The sequence below is a fragment of the Anticarsia gemmatalis genome, chromosome 17 (genome assembly GCF_050436995.1).
Source record: "Anticarsia gemmatalis isolate Benzon Research Colony breed Stoneville strain chromosome 17, ilAntGemm2 primary, whole genome shotgun sequence".
In the NCBI taxonomy this organism is placed as follows: domain Eukaryota; kingdom Metazoa; phylum Arthropoda; class Insecta; order Lepidoptera; family Erebidae; genus Anticarsia; species Anticarsia gemmatalis.
This window is the reverse complement of record NC_134761.1, coordinates 10456535-10482614: the sequence shown is the minus strand read 5'-3', so window position 1 is coordinate 10482614 and position 26080 is coordinate 10456535. Positions and strand designations below refer to the sequence as shown.

The window sequence follows — 26080 nt, the reverse complement described above, 5'->3', positions numbered from 1 at the left end:
TTTCCACCCCCTTTTCGAAGATGGCGGCCGGGGGACAAGAGTGATGACCCTACAAACTTCAAGTTAAGCTTCTATGGACCCCCCTACATGTTACAAAAATAAAATTGCGTCCTCTAAGAAATGTAAAATTCATGGAACGTTTTAATGGACTATTTGAAGAATATCACATACGCATTCGGTTCGGCATTAATCGGTGTAACCGGCATAAGAAGATCAAGTGAGTCGAGTTAGTTTTGTTGTTCGATAAATATTGCCGAACCGAAACTGTCGATCCGAATTTATTGTGTGTAGCGAACGACCCTCAACCACTAAAATATAGGCTTTAAATATGGATAGACTAAAACCAATTACGTAACATAATTGTATATTTTATTCGTCAAATGCTACATTTAATAAAGAATAGTTTATTTAATAAATAACATTAACATAGTTATTAATATTAGTGAAAACCAGCCACTAACATCAGTCTTAAATGTAATTGAATTTGTCAAAATAATATTTCTAGTTATACAAATATTATAAAATTAACAAATATAAATATAATAATATATAATATCAACATGACTTTATTCTTTTGTCCTTTAAATCCCGGCAATATAGTTCAAAGATTTATATATAACTTAACTATGGCAAGATTATTAGTAAAAAAAATAACATAAAAAAATAATGCTTTGGTCAACCATTTCCTTACAAATTAATACAATAGGAATAAAGGAATGAAAGTAAATAGTAAAAATTAAATAACATAAAAACTAATTGAGCAACATTTTAATTAAATGTTTTGTCACTTTCAAACCAGTTTAAAACTATCTGCAAGTGAAAAAGACAAAACATTGTATAACCAATTTCAACTTCTATGCTCCAGTTAACTTTGTATATATGAGTATAGCAACAAGCCACTGTGCACAAACAGAAATATATATAAAAGAGACATTAAACAAGGAATGCGAAAGACCTAACAACGACGGCTCTCGTATATGACGGTCTCCGTGGCGCAGTGGTTACGGTCGCCACGCCACTACCAGTGCGACGGGAGGTCGTGGTTTCGATTCCCACAGGAAATTATTTGTGCGATCCATAAATAGTTGTTTCGGGTCTGGTTGTTCTGTGTCCGTTGTTTGTATGTTTGTAAAAGTCCCCGCGATGAGAGAACAATTCTAAGTGCGGGTGTTGCCTTTTTGAAAAAGTATTTCTTCTGGGCACTGACTTGTAGCTATATTCAGATTCATAAAGTTAACAGACGCGTTTCAATTTACAAATTATTATTAAGGTTCCTTAACCCTTACTCATGCAGCAACCATTTTAACACTAAAAGGTTAAAAATAACATAATTAAATATCACTTGTTCCCATAATATCATCAATCCGCCACCCTCCGGGGGTAGCTGGTAGTAACACGTTAGCCTAAACTTGTAGTGTTGTTTGAAGTCAAATTTTCGATCTATAAGGCATCAACCTCCATTGTGATTGGATCATTTCTTTGTTGTTCTCAATCGCTTTCAGTTTTGTTTCATCTGAAAATAATAAGATGATAAATATAAATTATAGTATTTTGCAATAATTGATTTATTATACGGGATTAAAATTAGTCTGAACTTGTTTGGTTAAGATAAGCTGTGGGTAGATTGCCTATTAACATTATAGATGGCTAAATCAATTCCTGGCAGACAAATAAATATCAAAACCATTGATGTTATGAAATAATTAAATAAACTGGCCATGTTTAAGCCAGGTTTAACCCAAGACATACCTATGGGGGAGAACTTAGACATTGATTTTATTCTGGGTTTTCATAATTATTGTTGAAGCGGCAATAAAATTATATCATTTGTGAAAATTTCAACTGTGTAACTTGGGCCGTGGCTGATGACTGACAGCTAAGTCTTAGTAATATGGTTCAGTTATTATCCTTTGGGTACGGAACCCAATCCATAGTAACAGTAGAATTTGTGCAAAACAAAACTTAAAAGAAGGTGGTTTATTTTCCCTATATCTATTTTGTTAATGATTTACATGAATAGAATAATAAAACAATGAAATAAATAGTAAAAGTTACCTTTCTCGAGTATATACTGTGCGAGTAGGTTACTGAACACAGTGACGGGCACGGCCATGTTGACGTAGGGGAAGCACGCGCCGCCCTCTGACGTCACGTTGATGGCGATTATACCTATCACCTCTACCACGTTCTTAGGCCTGCAAGGGTAATGGTGTTCATAGTGGCTGTGCTTCAGTGGTTAACGTAGGGGGGTCGTGAGTTTGATTCCCACACGGAATAAATATGTTTTGAAATGTTTTGGAATTTTATTTCAGAAAAAAAACTAGTAACCTGAAATTTAATGACGTTCCTGTGTTATGGCAATTAAATCCTTTCTTAACAAGGCAATTTCTTAATAAGCGCGTTTTAATATTAATTTCATATCTCTAAGATTTTGGGAATAAAAAATGTGAGCAAGGACTCGTAAAAAACTTGAGAAAAAGCAAAATAAATTAAGAAATGCTATCTCTTTTTTAACACATCAAATTTACACCTTTATTTATTTATTTATTTCCAGGTATAGTATGCATAAAAATCACAAACAGACTATTAAAAAGTCACACCTTAATTTTTTTTTATTTTACGGAAATGAATAAAATATGACGTTTATTTACTTTAACCAGAACACCAAAAACAACAAACCTAGTGTAACATACCTAGTAAAATAAAAACACTAACAAAAATCGCTAAAATGTAGTATAACAAACCTCGTAAGTCTAAATATAGGTCCGCCGCTGAAGCCGGACTGCACGCAGCACGAGGTCTGTATCATGGAGGGCGACACCGTGTTCACGTGTCCTGACGTCACCGTGGGGATCAGGTTGGACAGGTCGTACTCGTTGTAGTACGGGAAACCTACTGCTAGCACTGATTCACCTGGAATAATACATAGGACTGTTTCAAACTAAGTTATAGACTACACCTTTTAGGAGTATAGAAATCCTACTAATATTATAAATGTAAAAGTTACATGTTAAAATTTGAACCATCCCCCTTAAAATAAAGAATTAAAAAAATATATGTAAAAGTTTGTTAGGATGTTTATATGTTTGTTACTCTTTCTCGAAAATACTACAGAACAGATTTGATACACAGGTAGTTTATAACCTAGGTTAACTCATAGGATAATTATTATCACTATCGAAAATTTATTATCACGGAACATTAGCATTCTTAAGCATTTAAAGGTATTTGAATGCTAATTAAATAATAACAGCTGAATATTAAAAACTTCATTCACCACTAGTCTAGTAATTATATTATCTAGATGTTATAAAATTGACATTTTTACTCTGAGAGCTTAAAGTTTGTGCTTAAAAATTAAGACCTTTATAAAAAATTACCAAATGTAGCACGGCATATCTAATGTTTGAGACAAAACATACCTTTCTCAGCTGGTACATTAGATAACACGGCTGGCTTCATATGGTCCAAGCGCTGAGGATTAGTGAACAGTAACGCCAGGTCATAAGCCTTACGATCCGGTGTCTTGTAGCGAACTATCGCTGTCTCATTCACACCGCGACAGTAGATTGATAGCTTGTGAGTTAAGTACTGAAAGAAAAGTAAATTGTGCCATAGTTATTGAGATCTTAATATTGTGCAAGAATTCCTTTTGAGTATGAGAAAAGCTAGCTAAAAGAACGTTTTAATAATAAACGATTTTAAGCTCCCGCGACTCGTACACATAAAATATAATCTAACAGGTCTTAAACGCAATTGACAATTAAACGTTAGGATACATTATTTGTTCAATTTTTTACTATTTTTAATAATTACTGGCAAAAATGAATTATTTCGAAAGTGAGCACGTGCGAATCATACGTATACAAACGTTTCTACTACATAAACTGATAAAAATACCAAGCTTATAAATGATAATAGTAGAAAAGTCATGCATTCATTTGTATTTAGCGTTGGTTTAGTGGACTTAGGTACAACATTTGTTTCGAGTTAAACAGAAATTGTCCGTAAAGAAAGTTAACCTTATGCTTTAATTGCGAAGAGGGCAATAGAACCAAAATAATTAACAGATATATAGCTTACTAGCTGACCCGTGCGGCTCCGCTCGCGTGAATGATTTTTTTTTACTAATACAAAGCTTAATTATTCCTTAACAACAAAATATGCTTTTTTTTCACGAAAAATATTCTCAAAATTATTTATATCTCATATAACTCGCGCAAAAGCATATCCGCCACTAAAACTGTTGCCATGACAACGGAATTTTGTTAATTCAATGTCATTATGATATTGATTATTCGCGACTTCGGTGGCGAAACTTTAATTTTCCCGGGAAATGCGTGATTTTCCCGGGGTAAAAAATAGCCTATGTCCTTTCTCGGGTATCAAACTATCTCCATACTAAATTTCATGCAAATTGGTTCAGTAGTTTAGGCGTGATTGAGTAGCAGACAGACAGACAGACAGACAGACAGAGTTACTTTCGCATTTATAATATTAGTATGGATAAACCTCACATCTGTTAAGCCGAAAAGCAATTTTATGTTCATAAGAATAAGGTCGACTTTACTATATACAAGTAAACTCACAGTCTTAACAACATGTGCGCAGGTGACGATGTAGCCACTGCCGAGGTACACGCCCGCGCCCCACGCGTTACCGCAGCGAACTAGCACCGTGCACTGATCTATTTGAGCTGGAACAAATATATACATCTATACTAATATTATAAAGCTGAAGAGTTTGTTTGTTTGTTTGTTTGTTTGAACGCGCTAATCTCAGGAACTACGGGTCCGATTTGAAAAATTCTTTCAGTGTTAGATAACCCATTTATCGAGGAAGGTTATAGGCTATATATCATCACGCTACGACCAATAGGAGCTGAGTACCAGTAAAAAATGTTACAAAAACGGGGAAAAATTTTACCCATTCTCTCTTATGTGACGCAAGCGAAGTTGCGCGGGTCAGCTAGTTATTAGATAAGTTGGTTTAGTAATGGCGATGGCGAATGAAAAGAGTGGCTAGGAGTCTCTTGCCAGTTCTTTTTTATTGGCTTTACCTTCCGAACTGGCGGGATATTATATGATGTCTATATGACACTGTCGTCGAGTTACAAGCATTTGCCATGACTGCAGGTCTGTACGTTTGGTTCAAATAATCTGATTTATTGATTACAGGCAGCAGTAAAAGTTGTGTTACTGAACGCGTACGGGCATATATCGTGTAGACCAAGCTGTCAATTTTAAGGTCGTCAACTCAACTAACTAACCTTTATAATTATAAATTGAGACCAAATTTTATTCGAGAGGTTTTAATGCTTACTTGCTAAGGTAGTATTAACGGTAATATACGTCGTACTCACTCAATATATCATGTAGCGGGTGCGCGTGGCCGGCGAGGGGCCGCGCGGGCTGCGGCGGCGCCACGCGCAGCTTGGCGGCCAGCACGGACACGAGCGGCGCCACCAGCGTCAGCCCCACCCACTCGCCGCGGCACCACGACACGCTGCACACCACCGTGCCCACCAACTCCTTGCTGGACACAACACATACATAAACATATAAGATTTTGTGTACAATAATGACCTCCTCAAACATAATATAAGTTTGATATAAATAAGAATTCAAGGGACCCTTGGCCAGAACTAGAGTGAACGAATCGGGAAGGTAGTGGGTTAAATTTTTTTTTTATTTCTGTCTTCCTGCGACTTCTTATGGCGAACAGTCAGTCAGCCACTTCATTGAAACCAGTCAACTATGCAGGACTTCGTTTATAGAGTCATATTTTATTACGCTCATTCCCCGATGCGATGAGACACCAAAAAAACTGTTAAGGGCTCAATCGCAAGACTGACGACTTTTCATGCTCTTCGGAGCATGGAGGTCTTCGACTACAACATTCAACTTAGAAAAACTTAGAATATTGTTACAAAATTTAAACCCAGCCAAGATTCAAAATTAAAAACTTAAACAAACAGTGCCATCGTTTACTAAAAGAAACTTAATTATAAAGACAACTCACTTAGGTCCCTCAGTGAACACGGGTCCTCCTTCAGAGCCGAGCGCGGTGGCGGCGTCAGTCAGCAGTAGCGAGGGTCTCTTGCCCACCACGCCGCACACTGAGCCACGGGTCACTGCGTTTAGGAATACCTGCAAAATAATATTTATTACCTTGAAAATACTGTGAAAGTATGTAATTTTATCCTTTTTCGGGTTTGTATTTACAGTGTTAACAGTACGAAAAGTGTACAAGATGTAGTGTAAAAAAATATACAGTAATGGCATGGACAGGTACTGAAATAAGAGACGGTTTTTTCCTTACATTTCCAATGCATAATTATATTGTTATGGTAGTGTATTGTCGTTTTGGATACATCTATAGTAAACTATGATAGATTTTTATGTAGTAACTTTCAATTCGGCGTTTATTCGGTCAAAATAGATCTTCACTAAACAATTTCTTGTAGTGTCTTTATTGCGGAGAATTTCTAGAGCTGTTCAAGGCGATAATTAATACAGTTATGACCCATTTGGCTTCTTACCTCACAACCAAAAGGTGTGGAATGTACTTCTAGCGTAGAGCCTCTGCCTGTGGGTGGTCGCACCAGGTCTAGTAGAGAAGATAGCGGCCTGAGGGTCTCCACTCCTAGAACAAAATATTTTTTGTCAAAGAAGAAGAGGTAATACTTCGATACCCAAAATCTGGTTGAAAACGGTCAACATGTTCGAAAATAAAAACAATTGTCAAATTATTGTCAATTATCATCTGTCACTTTTGACGCAAGTAACTCCTAGTACCGACAATGGATTTAATTTCCAAAATATATAATTAAATAATTTACAAAAATGTGTGACTGCGATCCAGATAGAAAGAACAGGAACTATTATAGATATTACGATACACCAGATGGATGTGATATACCGAAGAAGGTAATAAGCTAATGTAATGCCAGCCAAACACGCAACAGTCCACTGAAGAGATTAACTAATAGATATCTGTAGGTACTGGAAACATTTTAAATTATACTCCAACAACTTAGCACAGAGCTTTGTATCTAAGGTCAGGGCTGGCGGAGTAGTGACGAATTCGGCATATAAAAAACGAGTGACCTTTAGACCCGAAACTGTGGTAAACGGACGGCCACGACGGGCACCCGTTCCGTAAAAACGTACGTGCACATACGTCATTTTCAACCAAGCCTTTTTCTCAATTATGTTGGAGTCGGCTTCCAGTCTTACCGGATGCAGCTGAATACCAATGTTTTACATGGAGCAACTGCCTATCCGACCTAAACAACTCAGTTACCTGGGTTATAACACGATACCTTTCGGTAAGACTGGTTGTCAGACTTTCAAGTTTCTGACTACTGTTAACGACTGTCAAAGATCTTTGAAAATTACAGCCAGGACTCACTATTTAACGTGCCCTCCGAAACACGGAACGAATGTGCACGTACGTACGTAATTAAGACTAAAAACCAGTGTATTCTTATTAGTGAAATTTGGTGTTTATTTCTTTTGTCAGGTGATGGTGACGACCCGCTATGGGATAATAGCAGGTCTGATCATGTCTTCTTACGACGTGCTCATGTATTCCCATGCCGTCGGATTTGGACCTATCTTGAAACGGTAACACAGACATAGTAGCTATTAGTAAGTGGCTAAAGGATGGCAGCTATCTAGAAAATAAATCTTTAAATCTTTGTACTCTGGGTATCCTTCTACGACAAGGTTCTATTCCGAGCTCCGATGGTTAAGATGATGGTCTATGTTCAAATGAATATTTAAAAAACTCTTACGTTACTGACTGACTGATGGACAACGCACAGCCGAAACTACTGAGCGTGCAAAGTTGAAAATTGGTATGAAGATTCCATAGGATAGACAAAGGAGCACTGGATTGGAAATTCCCTCCCGAAGGGGTTAAAGTCAACGCTAAGGGCGGAAATCTAGTCTCCTATAAACTCACAAGTGACCATCAGTTACCCAATAATTAATCAAATACAAATGTATTAAGATAAAAACAAAACCAGCCCCGTTATTGATCTCTACACAAGATAAAGTAATTAATTCTTATTAACTATTCCATTTATTTTAAAAAGGTACATGTATCACACTATCCCGCTGGGTCTGATGGGAGCGACGTTCGCGATTGTTGCCAACGGCTTGCTGCATGCGAGGGACGCTGATGACCGACTTAATTACTTTGCAGGTAACTTATTATGTGACGCCAATATTTGTGTAAAGTATGCGTATCTTAACTAAGCAACAAGTCACTGAGCAAAATGGGAAAAATATCTATGAGAATCGTAAGCTAGGAGTGTTCACCACTGATAAACTCGTTACGAAGACGTAACAGTGACTGTCTTTCTGTTCCTATACTCCTAATTCACCTTTTCACCTTCTACGCAGTCGCTTGTGTCTATGTTTGGACACACAACATTATGTGGCGCGTTAATTCTATGAAACTCATTCTTCTTCTTCTTAGCGTGTCGACGGCAAACAAATTATAGTATCTATTAATACTGAAAATAGTGTATGACACTTTCTGTCTTGCTATACACTGCCAGCCCAGTATTCCGCTACGTGTACGGCGTTTTCTGAAACTCATTGCCGGCTCCATAAGTGACGGTGACAGATCTCCCAGAATGTAGTTGAATATTACACATATACAATAGTAATCCGGAGTTTGATTTCGTGCTCGGTATAGGGCAATAGACTCGCCCCCTATTACGTAAGACTAAGATTGCTAACGACGGTGTATTTTGTGCACCTCTGCCTACACCATCGGTTATAACTGACGTGATATTGTTCAAGCATGAAAAAAGCTTCCTGTTATTTCGGTTATTTTTTGTTTTTTTTTTCTAGTTATTTTATCGGCTTCAAAGTGTTCAATGCCCTTTGTTCTATAAATAATTGTTATAAAATATATAACGATAGCATTAGTTAAATGAGAGTTTTTGTATTGCACCATTATTTTACATTGCACCGTATTGCGCAATTGACATTCTACCGGCGGAATATTTTGTGTGATCTTCACATGATTATTTATAAATAGTAGTTTTTTCTTTGATTTGTATTAATAACCAGTGGGTTTTTATAAAGAAAATATTCTCAATTTGTCGGCAATTGTATTGAGGTCACCTTTTAAATATATTAGCGTAAGTTCTAGGTCTACTAGAAATTTCTAGGGCGTAACTGCTATAGTATTACAGTTTTAATTTTTTTAACTGCATAACGGAATGTAATCCCTATAGTAAAGGCCGTTTATAATGAAGGTTTCAAGTCAGAATCCATAATAAAACGTTTTACATACATGGTAGGCAAATACTAAAGTACGTCACTTGTTAATCCTTAAAAACTTCCCTAACTTACAATCATTTTACATTTCCATTAAATAAAAATTAATAAAATGTGTTATCAGCACTAACACAGTCGGATTAAAAAAAATCGCTCAACTTTAACCAAATCTTAAGTATCATATAGCAATGCTTTTTATTTTTAAAATTATTTAGGGGGTCAGTAAAAGCTTAAGTTCAAGTTTGTTGGGTCGTGACTTTTGTCCTTCGACCGCCATTTAGGAAGAAAGGTGTCGAGGCTTAAGATTCTGCTAAACCCCACTACACACTACAAAAAAAAATCTTAGGATTGATGTTTGATGTTTCTCTATTTAACTAAAAAACTTGTAAATATTCCCAGGTGGTGCAGCCTGTGCTCCGATCCTGGCCGCCTACGTAGGGTCAGGGCACGGGCTGGTGCCCGGCGCGATAGTCCTGGGCATCATCGCCATGGTGAAGAAGGACGCCATCGACAAGAACTACACCTTCTTCCAGAACGTGCCCTCGCACATGAACACCGTCAGGCACTGGAGGCACGATTATACTCTCATTCCTGACCCTAGAGATGGTGAATATCTACTTATATTAATAACTTTAAGTTAAAGTTTGGTGTGGTGATTTTAAAAAAAGGCAGTAATTACAATAGTCCAATAATTATATTGTAAAATAACCATACGAACTAGATTATTATAGGGGTGAAAGCGTAACAGAGAGTATCGTTTTGTGATTTATAACGTAAGGCTCTAATGGAAACATGCCCACGAATCCGCATTGCCCTAAAAACTATCTTTTTTAATTAATGTAATTAAATGGTTGACTATTGAATTGTCCTCATTTTGTCCACAGAATTACTCCATACTTGCACACCGCCGAAGTAATGATAATGTTTGTTTGATTTATTAAACTTAATAAAATACGATTTGGCTAACTTCAATGTTTTTTATTTAGAACACCTGTTGCCGATTGTAATATAATGGTCGCCGGGGCTATGAAAATAAGCAATACTGGGCAGACAAACCATGTATTAAAATCTATCCGTTTTACTAGCCCTCTAACCCCCGGTTTCTGAGGTACAGTTAGCGATAGTTTATTTATTCAGTAGTGTTTAAACTCATATAAAAAATCGCTATTGACTACATAAACTACCGCTAAATGTACTAAAAACCGGGGGTAAAGCATTTACTAACCTCTTTTATCGCTCTCCAAGTCTATGAGTACAAAGACGGAGAACAGCGCGTTGCCAAGTTTCATCTGATTGTCGATGTCTCCGTCCCTGTGGCCGATGGTCCAGCTGTACAGGATGTCGTCTGCGCACCGGTCCAGGATCGGACACTGCCATACGTGACATATCCTGGAATATAAGGCGAGATGATGTAAATAGATAGCATTTTAGATGGTCTAGTTTGAGTTATTTTTTTAATTGCGAGCTTGTATGGTCGCTTATTACAATTTTACCTACTATATAGTAAATAATGGGCGAATGTAGTAATTTTAATGCTCAAAAAAAACTAATGGCACAATATGTAGTAGTGTAGTAATTTGATGCGAAAAAAAGGAATGCCGTAGATTTTTTGAAAACTAGGCGATTAATGAAAGTGAAGTCATTATATAAAACTGCGTTTTAAATGAAAGAATTTGTAGTTTTGTAAACATCAGGATAAGGTCATGTAGACAACTATTTTTAAAGGTAGCACCCTGTTTGAATGTTCTTTTGGTACATAAATATCTAAATTACGACGGTAAGTACCATTATGGTTTCCTCATGTCGTCAAATATAATGTAGGAACTATTAAACTATTTGCTAAGCTTTGCAAATAGCAAATACTTACACAGATAAGTTGTCTATTTAAATACATTCTGCAAAAGTTATCAAATGGCTTCTTAGAAGGTTAACCTCCGAACTTTCGTTGCTTCATTGAAATGCAGAACATACAATGCATTTTGTGCGAAAATATTTGTTTTCGTGGCCCAGTTTAAAACATAAAGAAAGCACAAAACTAACTGTATTATGCAAAATACAAGAAAAATATTGGCAAACTTATACTTAATTTGAATAATAAAGCTAACCATTTATGATAGTCTGCTAATCCAAGTTTCTGACGGGCCTTCGTACAATTTTCAGTTAAAGAATGAACTAAATTAAAGTAGCGCTTTTACAAAAAAAATCTAACATAACATTTACAATGTTCAAATTTTTTCTCTCTTCAAAGTCTGCTAAAACGACTTTTATATACAAAGAGACAACAAAAAAACAAATGAAAAGATGGGAAGCGCGCTACGTGTCGTAGTATTTCTCCACATCGCTGTCCACCTGGAAAGTAAAACGATTCGACAACCTAATTAATATTTTTATTATCTTTTAATTATAATTATATTATCTTACCTGCCAGTCAGCACCCTAATCAAATAACTGCTGTGTTCAATATCGCCAGTATACATATTCCTCTCTCTACTTAACTTCTCAACGCTCTGATACAAATCTGGATGTTTTGACTTCTTCTTTTCACACGTCACATGAATCTCGGGCAAGTTTGCGTAAAACTCCTCACTAAGAATAGGTTTTCCTTTAGCATTCCTGATCACTTTGGCCTCTTTGAGAGGGGAGAGTATGGAGCCGTGGGCCAGAACCCATCGGTCTGAGAATTTGATGCCTGATGATGAGACGGTGAGAATGTTCGCCAGCTCTCCGTCGTCCGAGTAGTTGTATGACACCATAACACCTTCCACTGCCATGGTTCTGAAAGGTAGAAAAGATTGGGTTAGTTAGCTTTTTTGTATGGTTTAACGTAGCAAAAGGCGTAAGTCGGTGATGTCAATTTTGTAGGTCTGCTATGGTATTGACGGACACAGGATTGAATGAAATGGATTTAGGTTGGGCATTTTATTTCCATTATGCCAAATTTGATCATTATTTTTAGGGAAGAATGGATTTATACTACTATCATAGACGTTGTGAGCAGCCCATGTTACGACTTCAAAATTGTTTCAAATGAGTGTAATGGCATCAAAAGTAAACGATTGAAGCTGATGTCTCAAATCTAATAACCTATTCTGGTACCTTTCCTCGAAACGAACCGTATCAAGGGAACTGGTACTATTCCAGTTCCGGCAAGTAAAAGCTATGACCTTCGATAAATCATTGAATGACGTCACACGATGACGTCAAACAGCGATGCAACGGTAATTCTTCCGGGATTATTGGATAAACGTTTCCGTTGTGAGAGCACATTACCTACAAGACGGATACATAAAGAACAAGTATATCTAGTATACCTACTATGATCGAAGAAAATGAATGCTTAATTTATACTATGCATTGCATGTTATAGTTTTCGAATATTTTATACCTATATTTCGATGGATTGGTGAATTAATCATTCAAATGAATTGTGTTTACGGGGTGGGTTTCTGTGCTTTGTGAATCGTAGTTTTGGTACGGTTTTAGTTAATATTTTTTGTCTTTCTTCAGCAGTTTATAAAGTCCAATATTAACATTGCATTGAAGGTAACTTTTTTTTATAAAAAAATACTCCTTTTCTGCAAGTCCAAAACGTCAATTCTTGATAAGACTACCTGAACTATTTTTAGCTGTTACACTGGCAAGACTAGAAAGAGAGCTTTTGACGTTTATGTCGAACATAACGTCACCTTAAAAAAGGATGAATCAAATTGGGACTCGTATTGGGTCTTTTGAGCCTAAAACTTTAGATATATCATAGGCACTAGGCAGATAAACACACTACATTTTCTTAACCCCACGCAGAAAAATCGTCATCAGATAGCCAATTTTCTACTTAATTTTACAGTTACCTACAGTTTTATTTATAAAAGTTATCTTAAATCACGGACATACATTATTCAGGTATCTTGTGAATCGCGAACTACTATAAATAGCGTTAACTGGTACTAACTAGTGGAATGTCGGTAAATGAACAGTCGACTACGAAAGTCTAAACAACTCAATGATTTTGTGATGTATGCGAATGTCGCCCAGAGATCTTGGGTTCGAATCCTGGGTCAGGCAAAAAAGTATTTTCTGAATGTTTCTGTTATGATTGTCTCAGAGATTGCCTGTTTGAGGTTGTAGTCTTCCGTGCCACGGAGAGCACGCAAAGCCGACCTCTCACTGGTCGCATTGGTCTAGCCGTCCCACCGGGCTATGAGAGCGAAGGAATATAGTGTACCTGTGTATTGTGCACACACTTGGACGTTATAAACAAAGTCCTGCACCGTTGGCCGGATATCGGCTAGAAGAATATTAAAATAGGGATCTAGTGCGTAGTTTATTCTAGACAAAAAGCAGCAAAGATTGGTCAAAATACACGTTTTCAGTTAACGTCAATATTGTTTTCCTGAAAATAACACATACATTTTATGTTGCGCTTCATTAGTTTTAGAGGTTATATGTCATGCGAATAAGAGAGTCAGATTGGCGCCCCACTCAACCACTTTACTAGTCATATTAGTTTATGTGTATTGTCCTCCTCTTCAAGGGTATGGAATATTTTAATTTGTTCATCGACTTTTGTACCTGTATGTACGTTTGTCGTCACTTGGTCGTAAAGAGCGCGTGATTCCTTCATTGTGAGGATTTAGTCCTGCCTACGGGTTACCTGAGTGACCCGTGGAATGTTCTATGCTTTGCTGGAATGGTCTAGAATGACAAAAGATAGATACAAGTGGCCCAACTAGCACACAAGCGCTATAAGAAGCTGCACAATGACCGGATAAAGGAATTTATAACGGCTTTGGGCTGCTTAGTAAGAATTATAGTAGTTCTATAAGCGGCTAGAGATCTCTTGTAGCGTCAAATAGGCCCATACTGTCCAGCTTATAGCTCTAAATTGGATCTACAGTAGTCGTAAATAGTAATAATAATAGTACGTAGTATAGTAGTTATACAGGAGCGCTAAAATAAGATGAAGGTGGTATAATCGCGCTACAAGAGCTTTTTCGAAGTCTCGTGGCGCTAACCGGCTCTTGTACGGAGGTGGTCAGCGCCACGAGCGTTCGAAAAAGCTCTTGTAGCGCGATTATACCACCTTTATCTTATTTTAGCGCTACTGTGCAACGGTTATAAATGCTAACGCTCTAAATTAGTAATATGGTCGGTTTATTATGGTGTAAACTAAATATATTGTATTAAAATGAATCATCAGTGACAAATGAGGAGACATTTGATTTTTACGGATTGGATTATTAAAATAACAAGTAGTCTATCGCTTTTATTTCTTTGTGTACGTGATATGAAAGTGCGAGTTCCAGTTTGCTGTCAATATATATGTATATTATCGTCAAAATTTTCATGCGCCCTCAAAATATTCAGTTTTAAATGCAAAAAATATATAGATATGTGGATTTGGAAATTGTATTTTGAACATAAATAAGACTTTGAGGGTTACAGATAATTTAATTAGGGTTATAGGTAATAAAAAATGATTTTAATTATGTTAACGTTACCAGGCTATAGATTTATATGATCTTCAAAAGATCGTAATAACCTCAAAAAATATGTTTACCAAATGCTATAATGGCGTCTCGATCAAGCAGCTCTCAGAGTTGGTTACATCTGCTCTAGCGCCTTAAGCTGTACAAAGGCTCTAGTGTTTGCTGTTGTAGACTTCAAGGTTTTGCAGTGGTGGTATAGGAGTGCTTCAATATAACTGTTTTGGTCGCACACCAGCGTTTTACTCGTACTTTAAGGGGTCAGTCGTTGAATATTAAAATGGTTTGATAGTCAATTTATAGTATGATTCTTTGATAACAGTTGACAGATTGAACCACCACTGCACCTATGTAAATATATTATGATAATAATTTTAAGCTTTAGTATAAAGGTATATTACTCGGTTATAGCGCTTTAGGTGCTTTAACATAATTCTGTAATCCCCATGGCTGTAAAAATGTTTCGAATGATACCTTATACATCTATTTGCCGTACAGAAGCCATATAAATATCTGATATAACGCTCAAGGCGCTATTAAAGACCTACACAACTCTTTTATAGATCAGTAATACACTAGCCCTAAAAAAATCTGTTATAGAACCTAAGGCATTACAAAAAGCTTATTTACGCTCTTGAGCGCTATAAGCGCAACGCATAACTCCGTTTAAACTCCTTTATCTCCTAAAGTCCCCTTATACAGTTAACGGTGTTATAGAAGATTCCATTAACTCAATTATACTTCCCTAGGCTGTATAGCGATGCAATTACATGCTCATATATCACTATAAGTCATTAGTTTGCTACTAAACGGCTACTGTCCCGCCTAGCTGTTAAAGGGTTTTTTAAATAGCTAGTATACAACTTATATAGAGAATTGTACAGCATTTGAACGACTCTTATGCAACTATCAGGCTGTATAACGACTGTATAAGCAGCTTGTGTGCTAGTTGGGGGTAGTCTTAAAGTTAAATTGTTAGGGATAATAGTAGGTGTGACTGCCTCCGTGGCGCAGTGGTTTAGGCCGCCACGCCGATACCACTGCGTCAGGAGGTCGTGGGTTCGATTCCCACACGGAATTATTATTTGTGCGATCCACAAAACATTCTTAGTGTAGTATAAACAGCATTATTTATTTTATATCCTTGAAACTAAGATTAAATAATAATAGTTGAAGCAGCAGTAACGTTTCTTCTATAAGGAATTTCTTCACACCTAATTGCTATCAAGAAACGATTCTCTTGTTGATAAATGAGGTAATTACACAAAGAGTAAATAAGTACAGAAGTTTAAACACCCGTAGACTAAACATTACGAATTTAACTGATTGCAGACGTACAGTATTGATGAAATAATAAATATTATATTAACCCCTACATCAGATTCTGAATAAAACTAGATGAAAAGCAATTCACTTATATTTTTCCTTTAGCGGCAGGGAATAATCATATTGTGACGTGGGAGGTCCCCTCAATACACAACTACTGAAACACTTAACATTACATTTAGATATACATTGCTCGCTTAAAACGAACGCTACATTAATACAACTACTCTACGTCATACTCAACCCGCAATGTATTCCAAATAAAACGAAAATATCGCTAATACATTCGTGCTGTAACGTTCATTGGTACAAGTAAAAAGATGACTTGAAGACAGGGCGCGAACACAATTACAAATTAGACATAAAACACACCCATGGAATGAAAGTAATGAACCATATTCAAGCGGGTGGCCAATAACGCCATACAATTTGTGCTGCTATAAAAAGATGCTACAGCTGTTTTCCCGCCAAAGTGCTTTCCAAGCGCCGTCTTAGAGGGCGCTCGTGACTTGTGTTCCTATTTTGAATTTTTATATTTTTTATTATCTGTGACGTCACTTGTGCATATACAAAGGTAAGTTTTATTAGGTTATAAATTTATAAAAAAAACATCGCATTAACAGCTATATTATATTTATATTATCGGTAAATTCACGTAATGATAAAGATAGTATCAAATAATTTAAATAAAATATTTAGAGACTTTACAAATCAACCATAGTAAAGCTTATTTCGACTAAATGTAACCAAGTGATAATTTCGCTCTGACAGTCATCGTTTCCGTAGTGTAGCGGTTATCACGTGTGCTTCACACGCACAAGGTCCCCGGTTCGATCCCGGGCGGAAACAGTGCTACTTTTTGAACTTTTTTTCTTACTCAAATTGTATATTTAAACTTTTTATCTATTTATGTAGAACATAATTACCAAAACCGAGTGAAATAATCTTTGTTTTATATTTTTCACGCCATACATACATTGTAATCCTTTGTTTCAATAAAATTAAAGATCTTACTGAATTTTAGAAATATAATATAGCCTCAATATAATAATAATATTACTTTGTAGTTTATTAAGTCTTTTTTTCTTATCATAATGCAAATGTCTCAATGAGATTTATTTAATCCAAAAAAATAACAATAAAATTTTGATTGAATAACCTTACTTAAAATATTCCAGCTTTATTTTTAACAAAAAAATACGTTTACAGTAAAAATACTTCATTTTTGCACATAATTTACTAATAAAAAAAGACAAAAAGAACTCCTTCGAGCCGGATTTGAACCAGCGACCTATGGATGACAATTGAAAACCAGCTACAGTCCACCGCTCTACCAACTGAGCTATCGAAGGTTATTAACCTGCGTCGAAATTATGCTATACTTTCAAACACTCAAATTAAGAAACGAGAGTGTGACGTAACAGTACGTGTTGCTAATTTGCAGTGCTTCATAATCTCAAAAAAGTGTTAATGAACATAATACAGGGACTTTCGTTTCAATTTCAATATGGTTTTTCCTAGCAGTCGAATTAATGCAGTCTAAAATATTTTTTGAATTATTTTATTATAACTGTGTTATTTTGGCATTCGGTTTGCAGAAAGATGGCCACCAAACTATACAGAACGTAATATACTTTAAATTATTACTTTTCCTTAGTAAATGACCAAACAAAATATAAAGTTGTTTGCCGCTATTTCAGCCGACTTCATAAAAGGAGGAGGTTCTCAATTCGTTGGAATCTTAACTATCTTGAGAGAAAAATAAACAGGAATTGCATAAAAAATACCGCTTTCAGAAGAACACGATCGGATTAGATTAATGGTTATCAGTGACCTACATGCGTGAACTTGTGTGTTATCTAACATTGCTCAGTTTAACACGGCTTATGTGACAATGTGGTGATAAACTGCCAAGATTAAGGTAATACTGATACTAAGAAATATGTAAAGAAAACGCATTTTATCTGTTATCTGTTCGAAAATAATAGTAAGATGTATTTTTAGCTTTTCTTCCTTGAAAATGTTTAGGCCTCATTGTCCTAGAATATCAAACTGACAGAAAATCAACTCTAACTAGATTAGCAACTTTGTACATGTTTTAAATAATGTTATTGTCCCCTTTTTAGGTAAATCTTATAATTTCTTATGTACATCATAATGAAAATTAAAGTGTATTTTTCTACTACTTTGTAGAATTCACCTTTTTATTTTTATACCTTGCTTCTTGAATAAAAAAAAAACAAATGAAAAAATCACATGAAAGAAATTCTTTATTAAATTTTGTCTTGTTTTTATTAAATTGTACCTACAGTCAATTAATAGCATGGAAAGTCATTATATTGGTACAAAGAAACTTTAAAAATATTCCACCTAATTTAAATTAAGATTTTCTCTTATCCCATAGCCAATTAAAGTCTATCTAGCCCACAGATTGCATATTATTATTGATGCATCACAGAATACCACGTTAAGTGAGAGTGTACGGCAGTCGATTAAACTTTGACCGGCCTATAACCTATCTAAGTTATAACTAGTTCTATCCAACTAGTCCGGATAGCACGGATATCACTGAAATAAGGCACGCTTTGACCTTTCACTGCGCAAATATAACAACAACTTGCATTTTGATTGGGAATATTCTTTATGTAGATATGTTTAACACATCTTGCTTATAAACCACTGATAGAGTACCTAGTACCTATTTATATAATAAAACATATATTCTCTTTAGTTTACCTTTTATTCCGTCCCAACATGACCTAGGGCTATCAAAATGGCTAGATAAAAGAAATGCCTGTATCTAGATTCAATCGTGCAAATTATAATGAAACGAAATGAATGAAATTAAATGATCACTGGTTAAATATGTAATTTTTACACTATATTTATCTACTGAAATACATTTAAATAGATACATAACCTTAATACTGAAATAAGATCGAGCAAAAGATATTGTTTTTTAATAATCCAATCCCTGGCAATTTAGACAAGAAGGAAAAAAACTTGACCCTTCGAGAATGTAATTTACAATTACTGTAAAATTGTTATATCGAAAACTACCGTTATATAAAAACAATACAGCAACTAAAAGGTTATTCTACCAATCAATTTGTTATTATTTTATATAATTTGAAATTGTATTTGGTCGTGGAAACCTGAGCGGGTTCCTTTGTCCATATTAATTAGTACCTAGTTAGTTATACGTAACTTGACTACCATAGACGGGACATTGGTAAGGTTTCCCTACCCCTTTCTGTAAAATGTCCTGCGAAATGAAGTTTTGAAGTGATTGCATCATACCTTTTTAGAGGTGTTTTATTTTATTCTTTTGATTTTCAACCAGGTATTTTAGTAAAGGTTGTGTGTACTGTGTAGTTCTTTTTGTAATGATTGTAATGATTGCTGAATTCTTTAACAATAGAAGATTTATCTATTTATTAAGTATTTATAATTTACAATCATTAAGGTAAACCCAATTCGATAGAGCGTTACATCTTAATCATACCAAAATAAAAAAATAAAAATGTTCTATGAAGACATAATAAAAAGCCGTTTCCTAAAACTTTGAAACTTTTGAGTTCCATGTAAAATAGTACCGAATGCTATGTGTTTCAGTGGTATTACTTATCCCCGGTTTCTGAGTACATTTAGCGGTAGTTTATCTATCCAATAGCGTTTCTTATTCGAGTTTAAACGCTATTGAATAGATAAACTACCGCTAAAATTAAATGTACCTCAGAAACCGGGGGGGTTAGTTATTCAGTTAGTCGAAGATCATAAAATCGGAGTAGCTAATAGCTACATCTTCTTTGATAATAAGTTCTATGAATGTTTACAATTTTATCAGAATCGGGAAATACGCCGTTTTAAAGGAATATTACAGTGCATTGCATAAACAAAGAGATAATGATTTTTTTCTTAAGTGACGCAAGAATTTGTGTCAAAATAAACAGAATCAGTAACTTTTAGCCTTGCCTTCGCATTATCGGGAGATTTGAATTGTTATTTGAACTTATAGTAGCTATCTTTCTAAATGTATTTTCTACTGACTGAACTTAATTTCGTTTAAAGAAAAAACAACGATGAACATGGGTATGTAATTCTGTCTCAGATCCACATTTTATGGAGGTTTTTTGAAATAAAGAACAATGGCAAGTCTCCATACAAAGTTTTACCTGACATCGTTTTGGAGCGTCTATGAATGAAAAAATGTTAAAACTATAGAGTTTCTTTAACTTAAACAGAATCATTAAGATTTTTGGTTTGAGAGGGCCACAAGAAAAAAATATGATCAATTTTATATTTTGAGGTTATATCATAAAAAAACTAATGTAAATTGCTGTTCTACATTATTTATGTCTAAAAAACAGATTTAGATTACGTGAGAGCAAAGACAATGCATTATTTTACAATTTTGTATAAAAATCAAGAAAGCAATCGTAACACCAGTAGCAAGCAAAGCTAACTAACAAGTTCACAACAAAGTAAACAACTAGTGATGCTGATAATCAATCATCAATTAATCGATTATTGAAATAATTGAAGTCATAATCGATTATAGAATATAATCGAATTAATTATTTTTTTAACGATATTATTAAGATTAAAAACCAAAAAAACTACTGTTATATTGCGACTTACTATTAAAAATATTTTTGATTAAGGAAGTTTTTGTGGATGCTGTAATGATAACGTCAGTGATTACTGTAATGCTATTTGAGGTTTTATTTTATATATTTAAGTACATATTATTATTGCAAACAAATCAAATATGCTAATAAAATTGCTTAAAATAATAAGCTATTATAAATGGATTATTCTTTTCATATTATATATTTGTCATAATCGATCAATCGATTGTGAAAATAATTGATTATCAACATCACTCTAAACAACGGAAGGAAAAAAAAATTTTTTTAGTGCTGCCATTACACTTTCATCTAATAATACCTGATTATTAATCACAACATTAATAATACAATATGTAACTAAAACACCTATCAATTATATTTGTTATTTTTTTTTAACAAAACCTACGTGATTTGTTTTTAACGTTCACTTAATAATCGTTTTTTGATATTTAAAAACAAAATAATAATTTTGAAACATTTTGTAAGTGGTAATACTGACTAAAAGATTATGTCCACTGGATGTGGACGTATTCAAGTAAAAGTTTATTTTGTAAATAATTTAAGCTAGGCTTTTACCGAAAAAGTTAATTTAAAAAAGGGCTAAATTAATTACTAACTTTTGCACGTGTCCCATTTGTAGACGCTTCATATAACACTTAGGTAAAAACTTGCCATTGTTCTTTAACCCATTAATGTCCCACTGCTAGGCAAGGGTGTCCTCCCGTAATGAGGGAGGGTTAGGCCATGAGTCCACCGCGCTGGCCAATTACGGGTAGTGGACTAATTATTTATCTAATTATAATTTCAGTCTAGCTTTTTCTAGATTACACAAGGTCTAATCCAACATGGCGGTCCAAATTCCCCGCCAATAAATCATAGAGAAAAGTAACATATTACGCGCAAAGGCATTCATTTAGAAATCCTATTATCGATTGCCAAACGAGAAGGTTGGTTCGTGTGCCGACTCGCGATTGGTGGAAATCGGTGGTGTGATCGCCGCGCCCGCCGGGCCTGCGACGCAAACATTTCTTGTTTTATATACTTGCACATCCGTAACGGGAAACCTTACATTTTATTACCTTTCTAAGTATCCAAACATTTAAAGACCAAGTGTTATATGGCCGGTCATCCAGAACAATAGGGATGTTTCCAAGGTTAGGAATAGTAATTATTATTAGTCCGCCAGTCAGATAATTTAAAAATATTACGCAAGTTTTTTTTCCATTAAAAACCAATAAAGTGACTTAATAAAAAGTATTTAAGTGATGGAGTGCGGGCTAATGACGTCACGGTGTTGTACATTTTGTAGGTAGGTACTCTAACTGAGTCTAACGTGACGTCATGCGACTTTTCAGCTCAATGCATCACGGTAATAATTTGATTATGCACAAAAGTGACAAATAGGTGTGTAATTATTTTTCACAAACTACTAGATGGACAAAATTAGTCATTATTCCTATTATAGGTACCTACTCCAATTAGTTGGTAAATGCAGCTTGGAATTCCTTCCATCCTGTCAGGGATGGGCTTCAAGGACAGGTCGAGTGACGTCACTAGTTCTATTCGTCAAATTAACACATCCTTACAGACATGTTTTTATTAATGGATATTAAGGAAACTTGCGCTTTACTATGTGTGACTTCCTGAAGACAATTGAACAGTTTGAACACTGACAAGTGAAAAACAAGGTTTTGTAGTGTATAAAATATTGAGGTTTAACGCTACTAGACAAGAGAATGGATAACGTATCTTTTCGTAAATATATAGGGTTCAAATTAATTTAGCTAGGCTTGCTCTAGTTTGGCACATTCAGTCCGGCAATATTTATCAAACAACAAAACCGACTGGACTTACTTGTTCGGCTTGTGCCGATCGGGTTCATCTACACATATTCAGTTTTGCCGCCCGGCTAGGCCTATTAATTCCGAACCGAATATGTACATAGGTATGTCTATTAAAATTTCAGTAGATACCTATATAGAAAAAAATCTATTTTAACAGCTATGGAGCCCTTTGAAAATGGCCATTCAGTGTGTCAATGTAAGTGACGGACAATTTGTGCTATCAGTCTCATCTCCACAGCTATAAAGATGTGACAAGAATCATGTATGCTTTTACACGTGGACCCAACTGGTGATCCACGTGACATGACATGCTATCAAATTATTCGGACTGATTGACAGAGTGTAAATGTAGGAGTACCGAAATGTGGGACGAAAGACTAGTAATTTTGAACTGCAGAAGAAATTATCAGTTCCAAAAACAGTTGCATTTTTCTTAGTATTTTGAGTCTCTTTAAATAAGACCTTAGGATAAGGGTTAGAATACAGCTTAAAAAAAGAGTAACCAATTAGTTTAGAAGTTACCGTCTGGGACTAATAGTCCATGTAGTGAAACAGACTTTAAACTTAGTGATACAATTATTTGCTTTTAATTGCCATGACGAAAAGAAGCTGTCAAAATTAGATCAAATAGTAAAAAAAAAAAATGGGACAGTAGATAATTTTACATTTATTTTCGGTTCTAATAGGAAAATTACAGTACAAACATGTTTTGAATTTATACAGATACAAAATAGCGGATCAATCGTGTGACCTTATGAACTCATTGTACGCATCCTTGGTCATATTCGGTTGGAGAGCAGTTGAGTGTGTGCCCTCCCCGAGAGTGCCGGCCAACGACTTCACTAAACATACTCTCTGAACCTTGTTCAAACCAGACATATGCAGTTCTATAGAGGTTATAGCAAACAGGAATAGAATTATAATAATAGTTTTTGAATAGGATGAAAGCAGTTAATGCCTTTGCCTTTAAAAAAAGGACGATTTCGGCTGTTCAATGAACCGAACGGTTGGACAACCAAATGACTCCATATTGGGCTGATTGGAACAATTTCTAAAAAAATTTAGTAGAATAATTAGGTACGGTGTTCTTATGGTACCCTAAGTAGTTTCTTTTATAGGTAGACTGCTGTCTTTTAGCCTTAGGGCTTAAGATCTGTTTAAAGGAATCTGTAGAAGCAATTTGCTAAATAGGAGTTCTGACGTGGGCATAAGACTACCTGTACTAAATGCTTTATTAGGTCTTAGTAATACCATTTTGTGTAGAGCCATCAGAGCGGTTTCCTACATCACCCGGGCCATAAATTCAAGAAAATAGCTCTCGGTAAGACGATATGTTTTATGAGTCGACCTACTTCACATCGACGAAGGGCTCGTCAAGCTGACAGTGTCCACGGTTCCCTTCACTGGTTCCTGTGTGAAATATCAACGGAAACGGCCGGCTTCAGAGCTTCACCGGTACTTAACTGTCCAATTGAACAAACGAGCGTGATAACCCTGGATCCGGTCCCGTGACTGTGTTCGTTGTGGCCTCTTAATGTACCTAAATGCAGTCATTACTGATCATTACTGATTTACGTTGCGATCGTAACATGCGAACCACTGCTACAACGCTTGACACGCAACCACGAGGGCGACACCTTCATTTGTATCTCATTAGTAAACATTATTAAGTAGGTAATCTCATAATATTAGTAAAAAATGCGTACATGATCTCCAAAGACTCAATGGTACCCAAATTCCTAGCTGACACACGTTCACTCGGGCCGGTCGACGGTTTGAGGAGACACTAGCACTACGATAAACCCACGACAATACAATAATGGACGCTCTTTTGCCTAATGGGGCGCATCCTGTACGGCCCAGGCGCAGTCCAGTCAATGCTAAGACTTCACTTCACGCACTACGTCACTTCGCTTCCAGAAACTAAATTTCATTGTTCATGTTTCCCTAATCGTGTGTGTGATCACGTTTCGTGTTATTGTAGACATCCTCGCGTGGGTTTCGTGTGTCGCAGCTCTTTTGTACCCGCCAATCGACGGACGTCGTCGACGACGTACGATGTGCCTGTTGCGATCTCGAAAACGATAACGAATTCGACAACTCTAAGCCACTTTTATCTGTTCATCTATATCTTTCAAGTGTAAAGGATGCAGTGTTGAGGATGAAATTGTGAATTATATGAGAGAATTTTACCTGTGGAGTGCATAGTGACGGACATGCCTAAGTTTCGACGCCTGGCATCCAGTGTGAAAAAAAAGAAGCCAATTTCGCCGACTCAGCGGTTGAGTCACTCAAGCAGTTCTATATACTTGATGCGATAACGTTTTAGGTGAGTCTGTCATTAGTGTAAAGTGGTGTATCCCTTACATTAATGGCCACTTAACTATCGTGGACAGGTGTGTCGTTTAGTTGCATTTTAAAAAGTTTTCTTATTAGCTGTTCGGTTATCTAGTGCGGCTTGGTTTTATAACCATTCGGTTTACAATTTCCACAAAGGGACATTCCAGCAATATTAAATCTGTAAGTAAACTTGTTTCCTAAATAAACTACCTATACCTAGTAACTTCGCGTAAATTTCCGTACATTTGACAGCGAGTGATTTATCCTAAACAATGTTTACAATAAATCAGCAAATGTTTATAAACAACTTTGATAAAATGACATTGTATTGTAATAATAACTATTTAGTATAACTTTTACACCACACTAATTAATTATTTTATCTAGTTGCTTACGTATCTGGGCAATAAAAACATCAATAAAAATGATCAAGATTTTGAAACGCTGTATTCCTAAGTTATAATAAGTTTACTTGTCTGAACATTTATTTGAAACTGTAAGAAGCAATTATCGGATGAGTTTAAAAGTCAATTGCATAATTAAGTAACTCTAAAAACAAAGAACTTACCTATGACCTTAGTTTATTTACTTTTTTGAGGTTATGTTCGTCTTGAGTTCGTAAAACTTTTTCACCACTTCTCAATACAAAACACGCACTATTACCACAACAGCTGTCATCTAAATAACGATTATATTCACTTACGTCTAAAATAAATACTAATGTTAACTTTAATAGATAACAGCTGACTGTTTTTGTATTATAATTTGATTCAATGCAAAATTTTGTTATCAGTAGTGAAACGAGATCTCTCGGTCTCTTTCATTACTACGTTCATTCATGCTATACGTGTAGTCGTCGTGTTTCTGTCATATTTCACGAGATGGCGTTAATATCAAAAATAGAGTTCTCGTTTCAGTAAGTTCTACGGGGAACTTTTTAATTTTTATAAAATATCGCTTTTATTTTTCAAAAGCATTATATTTTAGTATGATACGAAAAGATGTAGCATGTTGGTTTATTTTTTAATTTGTCGAGTATACATACCTACATACTTATTTGTATTTATACTATACCGGCAATAACGGGTAGGTAGGTAGGTACATTCATCGGCATCGTTCTATTGATTTAAAGTTCAATTCCGTTTACAAAGTACCTA

At 35.4% G+C, this 26080-nt stretch overlaps 3 protein-coding genes and 2 non-coding genes across 7 annotated transcripts in view; 3 read left to right on the top strand and 2 right to left on the bottom strand.

Annotated features, from left to right (window-relative positions):
• Positions 1-380: 380 nt before the first annotated feature.
• On the bottom strand, positions 381-25727 carry LOC142980076 (peroxisomal leader peptide-processing protease). Its single transcript, XM_076125365.1, has 11 exons — positions 25492-25727; positions 11721-12074; positions 10525-10688; positions 6542-6645; positions 6022-6149; positions 5363-5535; positions 4590-4696; positions 3423-3591; positions 2745-2913; positions 2056-2195; positions 381-1513 (listed from the first exon to the last, which is right to left on the bottom strand). Exons 2-11 carry the CDS (start codon positions 12068-12070, stop codon positions 1428-1430), a joined length of 1590 nt encoding a protein of 529 aa, XP_075981480.1. The 5' UTR covers positions 12071-12074; positions 25492-25727; the 3' UTR covers positions 381-1427.
• Positions 6774-10215, top strand: LOC142980164 (NADH dehydrogenase [ubiquinone] 1 alpha subcomplex subunit 11-like). Its single transcript, XM_076125495.1, has 5 exons — positions 6774-6929; positions 7525-7628; positions 8102-8211; positions 9699-9905; positions 10184-10215. The coding sequence occupies exons 1-5, from the start codon at positions 6846-6848 to the stop codon at positions 10213-10215; spliced, it is 537 nt and encodes a 178-aa protein (XP_075981610.1). The 5' UTR covers positions 6774-6845.
• The window catches only part of ITP (ion transport peptide), a 90694-nt gene continuing 81201 nt past the window's right edge, over positions 16588-26080 (top strand). Inside the window, exon 1 of one of the 3 annotated variants that reach the window (XM_076125370.1) lies at positions 16588-16682. The gene's annotated coding sequence lies outside the window, so the exon portion shown is untranslated. Of the gene's footprint in view, positions 16683-24492; positions 24913-24950; positions 25104-26080 lie in introns of those variants that run through there. The other 2 variants (XM_076125369.1, XM_076125371.1) reach the window with 2 other exon arrangements.
• Positions 16885-16957, top strand: TRNAV-CAC (transfer RNA valine (anticodon CAC)). The gene has a single exon. It is a non-coding gene; the product is annotated as a tRNA-Val (tRNA).
• Positions 17372-17460, bottom strand: TRNAY-GUA (transfer RNA tyrosine (anticodon GUA)). The gene is given in 2 exon segments: positions 17372-17407; positions 17424-17460. It is a non-coding gene; the product is annotated as a tRNA-Tyr (tRNA).

Excerpts from the sequence above, each read along its gene's own strand:
- LOC142980164 (XM_076125495.1), top strand. The coding sequence starts at position 6,846 with ATGTGTGACTGCGATCCAGATAGAAAGAACAGGAACTATTATAGATAT. Across the intron at positions 7,629-8,101 it reads TTTGGACCTATCTTGAAACG|GTACATGTATCACACTATCC; the intron begins GTAACACAGACA and ends TATTTTAAAAAG. Across the intron at positions 9,906-10,183 it reads CATTCCTGACCCTAGAGATG|AATTACTCCATACTTGCACA; the intron begins GTGAATATCTAC and ends TTTTGTCCACAG.
- LOC142980076 (XM_076125365.1), bottom strand. The coding sequence starts at position 12,070 with ATGGCAGTGGAAGGTGTTATGGTGTCATACAACTACTCGGACGACGGA. Across the intron at positions 6,646-10,524 it reads CTTGGAGAGCGATAAAAGAG|GAGTGGAGACCCTCAGGCCG; the intron begins GTTAGTAAATGC and ends ATTTTGTTCTAG. Across the intron at positions 4,697-5,362 it reads CCCGCTACATGATATATTGA|CTCAAATAGATCAGTGCACG; the intron begins GTGAGTACGACG and ends TATTTGTTCCAG.